The sequence below is a fragment of the Panulirus ornatus genome, chromosome 47 (assembly GCF_036320965.1).
Source record: "Panulirus ornatus isolate Po-2019 chromosome 47, ASM3632096v1, whole genome shotgun sequence".
NCBI classification, from domain to species: Eukaryota; Metazoa; Arthropoda; class Malacostraca; order Decapoda; family Palinuridae; genus Panulirus; species Panulirus ornatus.
Genome location: NC_092270.1, coordinates 22601165 through 22619608, shown reverse-complemented (window position 1 = coordinate 22619608; position 18444 = coordinate 22601165). Strand labels below are relative to the sequence as shown.

The window sequence follows — 18444 nt, the reverse complement described above, 5'->3', positions numbered from 1 at the left end:
GAAGGAACAGAGGAGGGGGCCAGGTGAGTACATTCCCTCAAAGGTCCAGTCCTCTGTTCTTAATGCTACCTTGCTAATGCGGGAAATGGCGAATAGTATGAAAAAGAAAAAGACATACATGTTTGCAAGGTTAAGGGGATATTTTTGAACTTGATCAGTCAAGGAAAGTAGTAAAGCAAGGAAGACGTTTTTAAACAATAAAAAACATATCTTGTTCAAAGGTCCTATGAACATTATAGAGCAATGACTTGCAAGGGAGTGAAAACAGTTTCACTCATTAAGTAAAGCATAATCACCAAGATTTCACCCTCTTTAACTGCCATTATAACTTTGTATATGGCTAATGCTTATTCAGAGAAAACCAACAAGCTGCCCAAACATATATCATCAATGTAGAGATGCAAGTGGCCCTTCCCAGCCACCAACCCACATCACACTACACACTAAAGTCTGTGCCTTGGGTCTTTTATCTTTATAAACACAAGGCTCCCATCAACGGCAGAAGTCCAAATGAGGCTAAGTCATACATGAAATATGAAAATGTGGTTATAGAGAAGGAAAAATAAAAACATTACAAGAGTTCTGGGGGGAAGAGGGAAAGTCTACCTTATACAGAAGGGCACGTTGTAGTTAGGTTATAAATCAGAAGGTAAACTCCTGTCTGCAGGTAGAAATTTAAGTTTTATCAGCAAGTATGAATATGTACATGTGTATATTATTTGTCTGTGTATGTATATGAATGCATACATTGAAATGTATAGGTATGTATGTATGTATGTATATGTGCGTGTGTGTAGCGCAAGGAAACAGATGAAAGAATGGTCCAACCCACCCACATACACATGTATATACATAAACATCCACACACATAAAAAAACCCTGCCCCCGCATGTGCGCGAGGTAGCGCTAGGAAAAGACAACAAAGGCCACATTCGTTCACACTCAGTCTCTAGCTGTCATGTATAATGCACCAAAACCACTGCTCCCTTTCCACATCCAGGCCCCACAAAACTTTCCATGGTTTACCCCAGACGCTTCACATGCCCTGGTTCAATCCATTGACAGCACATTGACCCCGGTATACCACATCGTTCCAATTCACTCTATTCCTTGCATGCCTTTCACCCTCCTGCCTGAGCAAAGCAAAGCAAAATAATAATAATGATAATAAAATATATTTCCATCCATACTATTCGCCATTTCCCGCGTTAGCGAGGTAGCGTTCAGAACAGAGGATGGGCCTTTGAGGGAATATCTTCACCTGGCCCACTTCTCTGTTCCTTCTATTGGGGAAAAAAAAAAAAGAAAAAAAAAAAAAAATATATATATATATATATTTTTTTTTTTTTTTTTTTTTTTTATACTTTGTCGCTGTCTCCCGCGTTTGCGAGGTAGCGCAAGGAAACAGACGAAAGAAATGGCCCAACCCCCCCCCCATACACATGTACATACACACGTCCACACACGCAAATATACATACCTACACAGCTTTCCATGGTTTACCCCAGACGCTTCACATGCCTTGCTTCAATCCACTGACAGCACGTCAAGCCCTGTATACCACATGACTCCAATTCACTCTATTTCTTGCCCTCCTTTCACCCTCCTGCATGTTCAGGCCCCGATCACACAAAATCTTTTTCACTCCATCTTTCCACCTCCAATTTGGTCTCCCTCTTCTCCTCGTTCCCTCCACCTCCGACACATATATCCTCTTGGTCAATCTCTCCTCACTCATTCTCTCCATGTGCCCAAACCATTTCAAAACACCCTCTTCTGCTCTCTCAACCACGCTCTTTTTATTTCCACACATCTCTCTTACCCTTACGTTACTTACTCGATCAAACCACCTCACACCACACATTGTCCTCAAACATCTCATTTCCAGCACATCCATCCTCCTGCGCACATCTCTATCCATAGCCCACGCCTCGCAACCATACAGCATTGTTGGAACCACTATTCCCTCAAACATACCCATTTTTGCTTTCCGAGATAATGTTCTCGACTTCCACACATTTTTCAAGGCTCCCAAAATTTTCGCCCCCTCCCCCACCCTATGATCCACTTCCGCTTCCATGGTTCCATCCGCTGACAGATCCACTCCCAGATATCTAAAACACTTCACTTCCTCCAGTTTTTCTCCATTCAAACTCACCTCCCAATTGACTTTACCCTCACCCCTACTGTACCTAATAACCTTGCTCTTATTCACATTTACTCTCAACTTTCTTCTTCCACACACTTTACCAAACTCAGTCACCAGCTTCTGCAGTTTCTCACATGAATCAGCCACCAGCGCTGTATCATCAGCGAACAACAATTGACTCACTTCCCAAGCTCTCTCATCCCCAACAGACTTCATACTTGCCCCTCTTTCCAGGACTCTAGCATTTACCTCCCTTACAACCCCATCCATAAACAAATTAAACAACCATGGAGACATCACACACCCCTGCCGCAAACCTACATTCACTGAGAACCAATCACTTTCCTCTCTTCCTACACGTACACATGCCTTACATCCTCGATAAAAACTTTTCACTGCTTCTAACAACTTGCCTCCCACACCATATATTCTTAATACCTTCCACAGAGCATCTCTATCAACTCTATCATATGCCTTCTCCAGATCCATAAATGCTACATACAAATCCATTTGCTTTTCTAAGTATTTCTCACATACATTCTTCAAAGCAAACACCTGATCCACACATATATATATATATATTATCTTGTGGAGGCTAAGGTGAAGATTTGTATGGGTTTTCAGAAAAGAAGAGTGAATATTGGGGTGAAGAGGGTGGTGAGAGTAAGTGAGCTTGGGAAGGAGACTTGTGTGAGGAAGTACCCGGAGAGACTGAGTACAGAATGGAAAAACGTGACAACAATGGAAGTAAGGGGAGTGGGGGAGGAATGGGATGTATTTAGGGAATCAGTGATGGATTGCGCAAAAGATGCTTGTGGCATGAGAAGAGTGGGAGGTGGGTTGATTAGAAAGGGTAGTGAGAGGTGGGATGAAGAAGTAAGATTATTAGTGAAAGAGAAGAGAGAGGCATTTGGACGATTTTTGCAGGGAAAAAATGCAATTGAGTGAGAGATGTATAAAAGAAAGAGACAGGAGGTCAAGAGAAAGGTGCAAGAGGTGAAAAAGAGGGCAAATGAGAGTTGGGGTGAGAGAGTATCATTAAATTTTAGGGAGAATAAAAAGATGTTCTGGAAGGAGGTAAATAAAGTGCGTAAGACAAGGGAACAAATGGGAACTTCAGTGAAGGACGCAAATGGGGAGGTGATAACAAGTAGTGGTGATGTGAGAAGGAGATGGAGTGAGTATTTTGAAGGTTTGTTGAATGTGTTTGATGATAGAGTGGCAGATATAGGGTGTTTTGGTCGAGGTGGCGTGCAGAGTGCGAGGGTTTGGGAAAATGAGTTGGTAAACAGAGAAGAGGTGGTAAAAGCTTTGCCGAAGATGAAAGCCGGCAAGGCAGCAGGATTGGATTGTATTGCAGTGGAATTTATTAAAAAAGGGGGTGACTGTATTATTGACTGGTTGGTAAGGTTATTTAATGTATGTATGACTCATGGTGAGGTGCCTGAGGATTGGCAGAATGCGTGCATAGTGCCATCGTACAAAGGCAAAGGGGACAAGAGTGAGTGCTCAAATTACAGAGGTATAAGTTTGTTGAGTATTCCTGGTAAATTATATGGGAGGGTATTGATTGAGAGGGTGAAGGCATGTACAGAGCATCAGATTGGGGAAGAGCAGTGTGGTTTCAGAAGTGGTAGAGGATGTGTGGGTCAGGTGTTTGCTTTGAAGAATGTATGTGAGAAATACTTAGAAAATCAAATGGATTTGTATGTAGCATTTATGGATCTGGAGAAGGCATATGATAGAGTTGATAGAGATGCTCTGTGGAAGGTATTAAGAATATATGGTGTGGGAGGCAAGTTGTTAGAAGCAGTGAAAAGTTTTTATCGAGGATGTAAGGCATGTGTACGTGTAGGAAGAGAGGAAAGTGATTGGTTCTCAGTGAATGTAGGTTTGCGGCAGGGGTGTGTGATGTCTCCATGGTTGTTTAATTTGTTTATGGATGGGGTTGTTAGGGAGGTGAATACGAGAGTTTTGGAAAGAGGGGCAAGTATGAAGTCTGTTGGGGATGAGAGAGCTTGGGAAGTGAGTCAGTTGTTGTTCGCTGATGATACAGCGCTGGTGGCGGATTCATGTGAGAAACTGCAGAAGCTGGTGACGGAGTTTGGTAAAGTGTGTGGAAGAAGAAAGTTAAGAGTAAATGTCAATAAGAGCAAGGTTATTAGGTACAGTAGGGTTGAGGGTCAAGTCAATTGGGAGGTGAGTTTGAATGGTGAGAGGCTGGAGGAAGTGAAGTGTTTTAGATATCTGGGAGTGGATCTGTCAGCGGATGGAACCATGGAAGCGGAAGTGGATCATAGGGTGGGGGAGGGGGCGAAAATCTTGGGAGCCTTGAAGAATGTGTGGAAGTCGAGAACATTATCCTGGAAAGCAAAAATGGGTATGTTTGAAGGAATAGTGGTTCCAACAATGTTGTATGGTTGCGAGGCGTGGGCTATGGATAGAGTTGTGCGCAGGAGGATGGATGTGCTGGAAATGAGATGTTTGAGGACAATGTGTGGTGTGAGGTGGTTTGATCGAGTAAGTAACGTAAGGGTAAGAGGGATGTGTGGAAATAAAAAGAGCGTGGTTGAGAGAGCAGAAGAGGGTGTTTTGAAGTGGTTTGGGCACATGGAGAGAATGAGTGAGGAAAGATTGACCAAGAGGATATATGTGTCGGAGGTGGAGGGAACGAGGAGAAGAGGGAGACCAAATTGGAGGTGGAAAGATGGAGTGAAAAGGATTTTGTGTGATCGGGGCCTGAACATGCAGGAGGGTGAAAGGAGGGCAAGGAATAGAGTGAATTGGAGCGATGTGGTATACAGGGGTTGACGTGCTGTCAGTGGATTGAATCAAGGCATGTGAAGCGTCTGGGGTAAACCATGGAAAGCTGTGTAGGTATGTATATTGCGTGTGTGGACGTGTGTATGTACATGTGTATGGGGGGGGTTGGGCCATTTCTTTCGTCTGTTTCCTTGCGCTACCTCGCAAACGCGGGAGACAGCGACAAAGTATAAAAAAAAAAAAAAAAAAAAAAAAAAATATATATATATATATATATATATATATATATATATATATATATATATATATATATATATATATACACATATATTCTATATCTTATTATAACTTTCTCGCTGTCTCCCGCGTTAGCGAGGTAGCGCAAGGAAACAGACAAAAGAATGGCCCAACCCACCCACATACACATGCATATACATACACATCCACACATGCACATATACATACCTATACATCTCAACGTATACATATATATACACACACAGACATATACATATATGCACGTGTACATAATTCATACTGTCCGCCCTTATTCATTCCTGTTGCCACCCCGCCACACATGAAATAACAACACATGAAATATGACCAAAAATTTGGAAATATTTGGCAAGTTTCACCATACAGTATAGTGGAAAATGATCTTACACATGAAATATAAAAAATGTTTTATTTACTTTACATCAACTTTTTCATCTCATCTATACAGATGACTGACTTCTCATAAAATGGCTAGATAACCAAAAACAGGGCATTTAAACACCCAACTATGTTTGCTTACCCTGTACCAAGAGAGTGACCCCAGACAAAAACGGGTGAAGTTCCAGCATTGTCTAAGAGGTACTTAAAGACGGTCTTAGTATCTGTTACCAGCCCATTTTCACTTGGGTCAACTGATGAAGAATCTGCATAACCTGAAGATAAACAATGCACAATCTACTTATAAATCAAGATTACGTTGTATGAGAGGGTTGTGACTGACAGGGTGAAGGAAAGTACAAATCATCAGGATGCAGAGAAGCAATGTGGTTTCAGAAGTGGAGTATGTATGGATCAGATGTTTGCTTTAAAGAATGTGTGTGAGAAATAATTAGAGAAATGGATGGATTTGTATGTGGCATTTATGGATTTGGAGAGAGCATATGATAGGGTTGATAGAGGTCTTGTGGAAGGTCTTCAGAACATACGATGTGGGAGGAAAGCTGCAAGGAGAAGTCCTCCCAACCCTGACCTATGCAGCCGAAACATGGGCATGGATGCATGTGCTGTGGCTAGATGTGATGAAGAAAGAATGAAGGGATGTATGAGAGATGTGGTATGGCAGGGAAAGCAAAGGGAATGAATTGTGGAGTGGTAGAATGGGAGAAATCCAATACTATGAGGTGGTTTGGGTATGTGGAAAGAATGCAAAACTGGAAAGTTACAAGATGAGTGTATGATAGGACCACCTGTGACATGGGTAAATCATCCTTACTCTTTATTAATCATTAGTTCATCCCCATCTTGAATACTGTGTTCAGTTCTGGTCATCCTATCTAAATAAAGGCATAGACAGACTGGAGATTGCAGTATCAAGCAGCTAAGATGATTTCTAGGCTGAGATGCAAATTCTATGACAGCCAATTAAATGACTTGAAACTATTTACCTTAGAAAAGAGAAGGTTTATAGGTAATCTAATACAAGTATTCAAAATTTAAAAAATCTTCAATAAACTTGATCTCTCAAACTATTCAAAAGTTGATTCCTCTGATTTCATTCAAAGTAATGGACAAAAACTCATGGGTAAGCTTTTAACTTTGAATGAGGCAAAATACTTTTTCATCAGCAGGATTGTTAACATATGGAATGACTTGCCAGTTAGAGTGGTTCAAAGCAGCACTACAGATATGTTTAATAAATTTGATAAACATTTCACTTCAACTCTACAACTTGTACTGTTTGTGTCTCTTAAGTCACACTGACAATTTGCAGGTTATTTCCTGAATTATCGGCATGCCTCCTAAATTCTAACACACTAGTCTGTAAATTTCTGATAACTTCCATGATCACAAACAGCCTCGAAAGAACCCCCATGGTCTGCTGCTGTTTGAATTCATTTGTACTCCTTTGTATATGAATAAGTGGAAGAAAATGCATGATTCACAAAACAAATGAATTAATAATTTTTTTTGTGATACAAAGAAAGAGAGGAACAAGACTGGTAGCATTCTGGAAAGATAAGTGCCATTAGATGATTGGACAGTACAGCAATGTTTGAGTTAGGGTAAATGAACAGACTATCATATGTGTATAAACTAAAATTATTCATGGTGAAGAATAAAACTGGGTGATTTCTGGCAGTATGAAACTAACTTATTTGATTTTACAATATGCCCAAAGTGGTTACCAACAGCTCAGGAAACAAAAAAGTCCAACCAAGGCCAGAGAGTATATCATGTGAAGGACTAGAGTTAAGTGGTGCCTTTTCAATAACACCATTTCAGTTGGATTCCAAAGCCATGAGAACATCAAAATGGTCCTATCTTGGTCATAAAAGTATTTCAATATGCATAAATTCAATAAAATCATATATGAGGTAGACAACCACAATAATGACATAAATCCATTATAAAGCTAACTGTGATGTGGATTACACAAAGTGTTTGGAGACTGATATGGACCTATGGGTACCAAACAAGGTATAAGAAAATATTTCAAGGGCAGTATGATAGCATTTGCAAAAAGAACTTACCTCTGTAATCAAATGTGAAAACATGGTAGTCCATCATGCGAAGTATCCTATACAGTTCCACTCTATGACTCTCACCTCTAGAGCCTTTATTGCCATGTAAGTAAAGGATAATTGGCTGATCATTCTTAAGGCTTCCTTCAAACCATGCTTCTTGCTCTTCAGAGATTTCTTTGGGTGCAGAGTGAATTAATGACTCTGGCAAGATGTGCCTACAAATGAAAAGGGAATGAACAGGTAGCTGTCAACATATATTGATAATTCATTTACAGGGGTTATGTTCCTGGCAATCTGTTGTTAAAGCACAATGCCGTATGTGCAATTGAAACCCAAGTTATAATGGGGTTTACATTCCAGACCAAAAATTTTCCCAATCTTATTTTAAAGTAAAGGACTATACGCAACACATGTTAGCTTATGACACTGATGTAAATCAGACCCTCTGATGCAGCAGCTGTTGCTATCTCACTATGAAGTCAGATGAACTCTCTACCTTCTCATGTCTTTCCTCAATAACTATGAACTGGCACATTCTAAAAGATAGGTTTTTCACTTTCTCTAAGATTTGTAAATACTTTCCCTTGGCCTTTTTTTTTCTTTCATAATCCTCTCTATATTTCATTTGGCTTGATGTGGACTACTGTACGTGACTGGAGCCTCCAACATAAAAAAAGAAAAATTTACTGAGAATGCAGTTGATAAGAGATTCAAGTACGTGGTGGTGGAGCAGGATCGAAAAAGAAAACTATGTCAAACTCCAAATTAAGTTTATCTATTCAGTATGTGATATCTATGATGTTACTGATTTTTTCTATATACATATTTGCCATTTCCAGCATTAGTGAGGTAGAGTCAAGAACAAAGGACTGAGCCTTAAAGGGGAAATCCTCACTTGGCCCCCGTCTCTGTTCTTTCTTTTAGAAAAGTAAAAACTGGACGATTTTTGCAGGGAAAAAATGCAGTTGAGTGGGAGACGTATAAAAGAAAGAGACAGGAGGTCAAGAGAAAGGTGCAAGAGGTGAAAAAAAGGGCAAATGAGAGTTGGGGTGAGAGAGTATCATTAAATTTTAGGGAGAATAAAAAGATGTTCTGGAAGGAGGTAAATAAAGTGCGTAAGACAAGGGAGCAAATGGGAACTTCAGTGAAGGGCGCAAATGGGGAGGTGATAACAAGTAGTGGTGATGTGAGAAGGAGATGGAGTGAGTATTTTGAAGGTTTGTTGAATGTGTTTGATGATAGAGTGGCAGATATAGGGTGTTTTGGTCGAGGTGGTGTGCAAAGTGAGAGGGTTAGGGAAAATGATTTGGTAAACAGAGAAGAGGTAGTAAAAGCTTTGCGGAAGATGAAAGCCGGCAAGGCAGCAGGTTTGGATGGTATTGCAGTGGAATTTATTAAAAAAGGGGGTGACTGTATTGTTGACTGGTTGGTAAGGTTATTTAATGTATGTATGACTCACGGTGAGGTGCCTGAGGATTGGCGGAATGCGTGCATAGTGCCATTGTACAAAGGCAAAGGGGATAAGAGTGAGTGCTCAAATTACAGAGGTATAAGTTTGTTGAGTATTCCTGGTAAATTATATGGGAGGGTATTGATTGAGAGGGTGAAGGCATGTACAGAGCATCAGATTGGGGAAGAGCAGTGTGGTTTCAGAAGTGGTAGAGGATGTGTGGATCAGGTGTTTGCTCTGAAGAATGTATGTGAGAAATACTTAGAAAAGCAAATGGATTTGTATGTAGCATTTATGGATCTGGAGAAGGCATATGATAGAGTTGATAGAGATGCTCTGTGGAAGGTATTAAGAATATATGGTGTGGGAGGCAAGTTGTTAGAAGCAGTGAAAAGTTTTTATCGAGGATGTAAGGCATGTGTACGTGTAGGAAGAGAGGAAAGTGATTGGTTCTCAGTAAATGTAGGTTTGCGGCAGGGGTGTGTGATGTCTCCATGGTTGTTTAATTTGTTTATGGATGGGGTTGTTAGGGAGGTGAATGCAAGAGTTTTGGAAAGAGGGGCAAGTATGAAGTCTGTTGGGGATGAGAGAGCTTGGGAAGTGAGTCAGTTGTTGTTCGCTGATGATACAGCGCTGGTGGCTGATTCATGTGAGAAACTGCAGAAGCTGGTGACTGAGTTTGGTAAAGTGTGTGAAAGAAGAAAGTTAAGAGTAAATGTGAATAAGAGCAAGGTTATTAGGTACAGTAGGGTTGAGGGTCAAGTCAATTGGGAGGTGAGTTTGAATGGAGAAAAACTGGAGGAAGTGAAGTGTTTTAGATATCTGGGAGTGGATCTGGCAGCGGATGGAACCATGGAAGCGGAAGTGGATCATAGGGTGGGGGAGGGGGCGAAAATTCTGGGAGCCTTGAAGAATGTGTGGAAGTCAAGAACATTATCTCGGAAAGCAAAAATGGGTATGTTTGAAGGAATAGTGGTTCCAACAATGCTGTATGGTTGCGAGGCATGGGCTATGGATAGAGTTGTGCGCAGGAGGATGGATGTGCTGGAAATGAGATGTTTGAGGACAATGTGTGGTGTGAGGTGGTTCGATCGAATAAGTAACGTAAGGGTAAGAGAGATGTGTGGAAATAAAAAGAGCGTGGTTGAGAGAGCAGAAGAGGGTGTTTTGAAATGGTTTGGGCACATGGAGAGAATGAGTGAGGAAAGATTGACCAAGAGGATATATGTGTCGGAGGTGGAGGGAACGAGGAGAAGAGGGAGACCAAATTGGAGGTGGAAAGATGGAGTGAAAAAGATTTTGTGTGATTGGGGCCTGGACATGCAGGAGGGTGAAAGGAGGGCAAGGAATAGAGTGAATTGGAGCGATGTGGTATACCGGGGTTGACGTGCTGTCAGTGGATTGAATCGGGGCATGTGAAGGGTCTGGGGTAAACCATGGAAAGCTGTGTAGGTATGTATATTTGCGTGTGTGGACGTATGTATATACATGTGTATGGGGGTGGGTTGGGCCATTTCTTTTGTCTGTTTCCTTGCACTACCTCGCAAACGCGGGAGACAGCAAAAAAAAAAAGAAAAAAAAAGAAAAAAAAAAAAAACTGGAATGAAGGAATCACAGTCCCCCATCTCCCACCTGTATTAGTCACTTTCTATGACACACAGGGAATACGTGGGAAGTATCCTTTCTCTCCTATCCCCAGAAATACTCATGTATTTGGCCATTATTTAACTTATGTTAATGTTTGCAGGTTGGGCAGATCTCACTTTTATGGCACATCAAAAATATGAAAACTTGATATTCCTTATGGGGTGACTGTCAGAGGACTTTTGTCCATGATTGGAGCCTCTAACATAAAAAAATATAACTAAATATGCAGTTGGTGAGGGATTTATGTAGGTGGCGGTGGAGCATGATGGAGGTGGAGAAAATGGTTTGTCAAACCCTCCAAATTAAGTTTATCCATATCAGCATGTGATATTTACAATGATATTGATGTCTTTGGCCATTATTTAACTTTTTTCATGCATATTAGCCATTTCCCGCATTAGTGAGGTAGCGTTAAGAACAGAGAACTGAGCCCTAGAAGGGACATCCTCACTTTGTCCCCTTCTCTGTACCTTCTTTTGGAAAAAGTAAAGTGGGAGGGGAGGATTTCCAGCCCCTGCTCCCTCCCCTTTTAGTCGCCTTCTATGACACACAGTGGGAAATATCCTTTCTCCTCTATACCCAGGGATAATTATCTAACTTATCTTAATGTTTTCAAGCTAGGCAGATCACACCTTTATGGAACATTTAAAATGTGAAAACTTGATGTTCCTTATGAGGTGACTGCCAGTGGCTTGAATAGACAGGAATCTTATATTAGTTATTTTGCTTTGATATGATTATAAAAGGCATTATAACCAAAAAGTCATACATTAAACTAAAATTTTTCAATTCTAATGGAAAAGAATATTCTAAAAATATGAATTTTCTTTAAATCTGCTGCTATTGTGGAAACTTAGGGTCATTCTACAAGCTTCTACCCTAATTCTCAAATGATGCTATCACAAAATATCGCTCTGTGAACTGTCATTCTGCTTGGAATACCTGTATTAAAGTAAACACTACTTAGTCTCCAAAATCAAAAAGTTGACTAGGATTTACACTGCTATGTGAACAGTACACAAGAAATTCCATAAAGAAAGGGTCCATTAAAGACCCAAACACATATGCTGTACAGTTCAAGATTACTGAGACAGGTAGATAAGAAGCTTTACAACTGTAGTATTATCATCAGAATCATCATATACAACTACAGGACCCCTTTTCTGGAGTTCCTGCAGCTTCAAGTCTGCGCTCCATGCAGGAGTAAGGTAAGGTGGGGTTCCTCTGGGGTGTGAACGTCCTTAATGATAGTGTACTCTTTTGTCTACCTATAACACTACAGCATTTAGTAGATTTTTTGCATGTGAAGTTACCACTTGTAAGTGGAATCCACGAGCACTAAGTGATCTATCCACAAGGATATAAATTCATACCAACAACATACCCGTGCACCACAGTCTTTGTTAGGGATATCACTTGATCCATTTGTTCTTAAGGTGTAACATCTGCATACACTTGTGTTACACTGCACAGTGCTTTAGATTCATTATGGGTGGATAAAAAAAGTCTAGTAATTGTTCTGGTGAATCACCAATGAAATGTAATAAGTCTGTGATGACAGTTAATGAGAAAATAAACTGCCTAGATGCTAATGTACATGCATCCTTTACTGGCTGACCTTTCAACATCAAGAAGTCCAATGTGTGGTACATCCAAAAACTGGCAGATGAAATATGAGCTGTGTATAATAATCCCTATATCCTTAAAAGCACTACATGCCTCACTAATGTCTGATGTCTTCACCTTAACTCCACTATATGAATCAGCCTTCCTGCTTCCCTGAGTGTTCAGATCTATCATTAGAGATTAGTCTGGTCAAATGACAGAGAAAATGGGTTACCACAGTCCTGCAGGATCAGTGGGTATATCAAATTGCCAACTAGCACTCTGTGGCGGCAGTAAATCCAACCGCAAAATATAAACATCCTATTTGGTTAATTTATTTCAACTAAAAAATCAGCAGGATGGATTTCTTTCTGAATGGGGAGTTAAGCTTAAATGTAGATTATTCAGACTTTATAGTTAACTGGAATTCAGATAAATGGAGCTACATGTGTCAATTGATAATAGCGCTCTCACCTGTAGTACCCTAACTATCTACGCTAAGTTGATTATTTTGAACTGCTTAATGTAATGTCTTATTTTGCTATGAATCTTATTAGTTCATCATGTTTATCTTAATGACATTAAGTTGTTAGAAGCAGTGAAAAGTTTTTATCAAGGATGTAAGGTATGTGTACGTGTAGGAAGAGAGGAAAGTGATTGGTTCTCAGTGAATGTAGGTTTGCGGCAAGGGTGTGTGATGTCTCATTGGTTGTTTAATTTGTTTATGGATGGGGTTGTTAGGGAGGTGAAATGCAAGAGTTCTGGAAAGAGGGGCAAGTATGAAGTCTGTTGGGGATGAGAGAGCTTGGGAAGTGAGTCAGTTGTTGTTCGCTGATGATACAACGCTGGTGGCTGATTCATGTGAGAAACTGCAGAAGCTGGTGACTGAGTTTGGTAAAGTGTGTGAAAGAAGAAAGTTAAGAGTAAATGTGAATAAGAGCAAGGTTATTAGGTACAGTAGGGTTGAGGGTCAAGTCAATTGGGAGGTAAGTTTGAATGGAGAAAAACTGGAAGAAGTAAAGTGTTTTAGATATCTAGGAGTGGATCTGGCATCGGATGGAACCATGGAAGCGGAAGTGAATCATAGGGTGGGGGAGGGGGTGAAAATCCTGGGGGCCTTGGAGAATGTGTGGAAGTTGAGAACATTATCTCGGAAAGCAAAAATGGGTATGTTTGAAGGAATAGTGGTTCGAACAATGTTGTATGGTTGCGAGGCGTGGGCTATGGATAGAGTTGTGCGGAGGAGGGTGGATGTGCTGGAAATGAGATGTTTGAGGACAATGTGTGGTGTGAGGTGGTTTGATCGAGTAAGTAATGTAAGGGTAAGAGAGATGTGTGGAAATAAAAAGAGCGTGGTTGAGAGAGCAGAAGAGGGTGTTTTGAAATGGTTTGGGCACATGGAGAGAAAGAGTGAGGAAAGATTGACCAAGAGGATATATGTGTCGGAAGTGGAGGGAACGAGGAGAAGTGGGAGACCAAATTGGAGGTGGAAAGATGGAGTGAAAAAGATTTTGTGTGATCGGGGCCTGAACATGCAGGAGGGTGAAAGGAGGGCAAGGAATAGAGTGAATTGGATCGATGTGGTATACCGGGGTTGACGTGCTGTCAGTGGATTGAATCAGGGCATGTGAAGCATCTGGGGTAAACCATGGAAAGTTGTGTGGGGCCTGGATGTGGAAAGGGAGCTGTGGTTTCGGGCATTATTGCATGACAGCTAGAGACTGAGTGTGAACGAATGGGGCCTTTGTTGTCTTTTCCTAGTGCTACCTCGCACACATGAGGGGGGAGGGGGATGGTATTCCATGTGTGGCGAGGTGGCGATGGGAATGAATAAAGGCAGACAGTGTGAATTGTGTGTATGGGTATATATGTATGTGTCTGTGTGTGTATATATATGTGTACATTGAGATGTATAGGTATGTATATTTGCGTGTGTGGACGTGTATGTATATGCATTGTGTATGGGGGTGGGTTGGGCCATCCTTTCGTCTGTTTCCTTGCGCTACCTTGCAAATGTGAGAGACAGCGACAAAGCAAAAAAAGAAAAAAAAAAAATAATTTGATGATCAAGTTAAAATCATCTTAAAGTGAATTATTCAGTTTGAAATGCTAAAAAATATTACAGGGGGATAGTTAACCCAAAGGATACGTACATAGACGACCTCTTTTAATATATGGGATGTGTTCTTTAGTCCATTAAGTGAAAAATCCACTGAAAGTATCATTATAACATGGTGCCAATGGAGAGCCATTCCTGACAGTCTCAATTCTTACAATAGGAAGTGCTATATATTGGCTTCCTTCATTAACAGCAATGGCTCTGCAGATATTATTTAGTTTTTCAATAATAAAACAATGTTAACATAATCTCATTATTATCAAATAATGTTTTAATGGGAGAGAAAGCTAATGAAAGTGACTGACCCAGCAACGCTTACCTGTTTCAATCCTGTGTGTCACTTGCATCTTTAGGTATACATTAATCACTTTCCCAGGCACCTTGGATGCTTTTCCTATGATTGCACTTGCAAGCCATTTCCCATACATAATGACTTTATAATGTTCTCTAAATACACATTAGATAGCTAGAAAGAGAGTGAATGAAACTAAAAATGCAAATTAACGTGGGATGTATACAACAGGCTTAGAGAATGTAAACAAATCATTTTATTATATTCTTATTCATTATACTTAGTTGCTGTCTCCCACGTTAGCGAGGTAGCGCAAGGAAACATGAAAGAATGGCCAAATTCACCTACATACACATGTATATACATAAACACTCAAACACGCACATATACATACCTATACACTTCAACATATACATACATATACATACACAGACATATAAATATATACACATGTACATATTCATACTTGCTGCCTTTATCCATTTCTGTTGCCACCCCACCACACATGAAAAATTTCACCCCCCTCCACCCATGCATGTGCGAGGTAGCACTCGGAAAAGACAACAAAGACCACATTCGTTCACACTTAGTCTCTCGCTGTCATGTGTAATGCACCGAAACCACAGCTCCCTTTCCACAACCAGGCCCCACAAAACCTTCCATGGTTTACCCAAGACGCTTCACATGCCCTGGTTCAATCCACTTACAGCACGCTGACCATGTAAACAAATATAACGACATATATTCATTGGTTCTTTTCTTCCATCATTTGATGCATTTTTAAAAATTTCTGTTCCCAAATGAATTTCATAAATATTTTATTTATTAAATAACTATTTTTTCATATTTGCTAAATGAAAATCTGTTACACCAGGATCCGTTAAAAGTGGTTTCTCTGTATATGATGTACTGTTAATGGACTTCTTTGTTTCACTACATAAAGTGTTAGGATGGATTAATACTGTATTAAAGCATAAAGTATATTACTTACCATATCCCGACAGAAACGTCCTTATCTGTTGTCAGATAAAAATTACGAGTTCCAGGAAGTCCCACATCTTCTGGCTTTTGGAAATCAATATTATTGTACACTGGAATGGAAAAATACCACGATCAACACAGAGACTGAAATGACAAGAATATTTTGTTACTAAGAAAAGTTTTACCACATCAAAAAAGATAGTTATAGTTAAGTACTATGAAGCCTCTCTCTCTACTGTGCTACTGATGTCTTTCTTATGCCAGGTATTAGATTCAAATGGCGAATAAACCACTTAGATTGATAAGAGCAAAATGGAAATAAAAAGAGAGTGGTTGAGAGAGCAGAAGAGGGTGTTTTGAAATGGTTTGAACATATGTAAAGAATGAGTGAGAAAAGATTGTCAAAGAGGATATATGTGTCAGAGGTGGAGGGAACAAGGAGAATCGGGAGACCAAACTGGAGGTGGAAGAATGGAGTGAAAAAGATTTTGAGGGATTGGGGCCTGAACATACAGGAGGGTGAAAGGCGTGCAAGGAATAGAGTGAATTGGAACGATGTGGTATACCTTGGTCAATGTGCTGTCAATGGACTGAACCAGGGCATGTGAAGCATCTGGGGTAAACCATGGAAAGGCCTGTGGGGCCTGGATGTGGATAGGGAGCTGTGGTTTCGGTGCATTACACACGACAGCTAGAGACTGCGTGTGAATGAATGTAACCTTTTTGTTTGTTTTCTGGCGCTACCTCGATGAAGTGGGAGGTAGCGGTGCTATTTCCTGTGTGGCGGGGTAGCGACAGGAATGGATCAAGGCAAGCAAGTATGAATATGTACATGTGTATATATGTATATGTCTGTGTATGTATATATATGTATATGTCGATATGTATACACATGTATATATGCATTTATGGGCATTCATGAGTGGGAGATGCATAAAAGAAAGAGGCAAGAGGTCAAGAGAAAGGTGCAAGAGGTGAAAAAGAGGGCAAATGAGAGTTGGGGTGAGAGAGTATCATTAAATTTTAGGGAGAATAAAAAGATGTTTTGGAAGGAGGTAAATAAAGTGCGTAAGACAGGGGAGCAAATGGGAACTTCAGTGAAGGGGGCTATTGGGGAGGTGATAACAAGTGAGGAGATGGAGTGAGTATTTTGAAGGTTTGTTGAATGTGTTTGATGATAGAGTGGCAGATATAGGGTGTTTTGGTCGAGGTGGTGTGCAAAGTGAGAGGGTTAGTAAAAATGATTTGGTAAACAGAGAAGGGGTAGTAAAAGCTTTGCGGAAGATGAAAGCCAGCAAGGCAGCAGGTTTGGATGGTATTGCAGTGGAATTTATTAAAAAAGAGGGTGACTGTATTGTTGACTGGTTGGTAAGGTTATTTAATGTATGTATGATTCATGGTGAGGTGCCTGAGGATTGGCGGAATGCTTGCATAGCGCCATTGTACAAAGGCAAAGGGGATAAGAGCGAGTTCACAAATTACAGAGGTATAAGTGTGTTGAGTATTCCTGGTAAATCATATGGGAGGGTATTGATTGAGAGGGTGAAGGCATGTACAGAGCATCATATTGGGGAAGAGCAGTGTGGTTTCAGAAGTGGTAGAGGATGTGTGGATCAGGTATTTGCTTTGAAAAATGTATGTGAGAAATACTTAGAAAAGCAAATGGATTTGTAAGTAGCATTAATGGATCTGGAGAAGGCATATGATATAGTTGATAGTGATGCTCTATGGAAGGTATTAAGAATATATGGTGTGAGAGGCAAGTTGTTAGAAGCAGTGAAAAGTTTTTATCGAGGATGTAAGGCATGTGTACGTGTAGGAAGAGAGGAAAGTGATTGGTTCTCAGTGAATGTAGGTTTGCGGCAGGGGTGTGTGACGTCTCCATGGTTGTTTAATTTGTTTATAGATGGGGTTGTTAGGGAGGTGAATGCAAGAGTTTTGGAAAGAGGGGCAAGTATGCAGTCTGTTGAGGATGAGAGAGCTTGGGAAGTGAGTCAGTTGTTGTTCGCTGATGATACAGCGCCGGTGCTGTGGTTTTGGTGCATTGCACATGACAGTTAGAGAATTGCTGTCAGCAACTGCATTCTCTTCATCTGTTCCTGATGCTAACACCCTAACATGAGAAACAGCAGACTGGTATGAAAAAAGAAAGAAAAATCAATGATTTGGCAGTGGCATGGCATGACAGGGTAAGGGCTGCCATGGCTCCCCAGTAAAAACTATTCGCGTTTATTCAACATGTAGATTAAGTATGTATGAATTTTTTGATAAATTCTACAGCAATGAATATGTACATGAGTATATATGCGTGTGTATATGGTGAAATGTATAGATATGTATATGTGCGTGTGTGGACGTTTATGTATATACATGTGTTGTGGGTGGGTTGGACCATTCTTTCCTCTGTTTTCCTTGCGCTACCTCGCTAATGCGGGAGACAGCGGCAAAGTATGATAAATATTTTTTTTTTTTTTTTTTTTTATACTTTGTCGCTGTCTCCCGCGTTTGCGAGGTAGCGCAAGGAAACAGACGAAAGAAATGGCCCAACCCCCCCCCCCCATACACATGTACATATGTCCACACACGCAAATATACATACCTACACAGCTTTCCATGGTTTACCCCAGACGCTTCACATGCCTTGATTCAATCCACTGACAGCACGTCAACCCCTGTATACCACATCGCTCCAACTCA

The 18444-nt window shown here is 40.5% G+C and overlaps 1 protein-coding gene across 1 annotated transcript in view; it reads right to left on the bottom strand.

The window, feature by feature from the left end:
* The window catches only part of LOC139763679 (lysophosphatidylserine lipase ABHD12-like), a 41157-nt gene that overhangs the window by 8467 nt on the left and 14246 nt on the right, over window positions 1-18444 (bottom strand). The window contains exons 4-6 of the mRNA XM_071689984.1: window positions 15758-15857; window positions 7660-7868; window positions 5709-5841 (exon numbers count right to left, since the gene is read on the bottom strand). Of these exons, the coding sequence (XP_071546085.1) occupies window positions 5709-5841; window positions 7660-7868; window positions 15758-15857 (442 nt within the window). The remainder of the gene's footprint in view (window positions 1-5708; window positions 5842-7659; window positions 7869-15757; window positions 15858-18444) is intronic.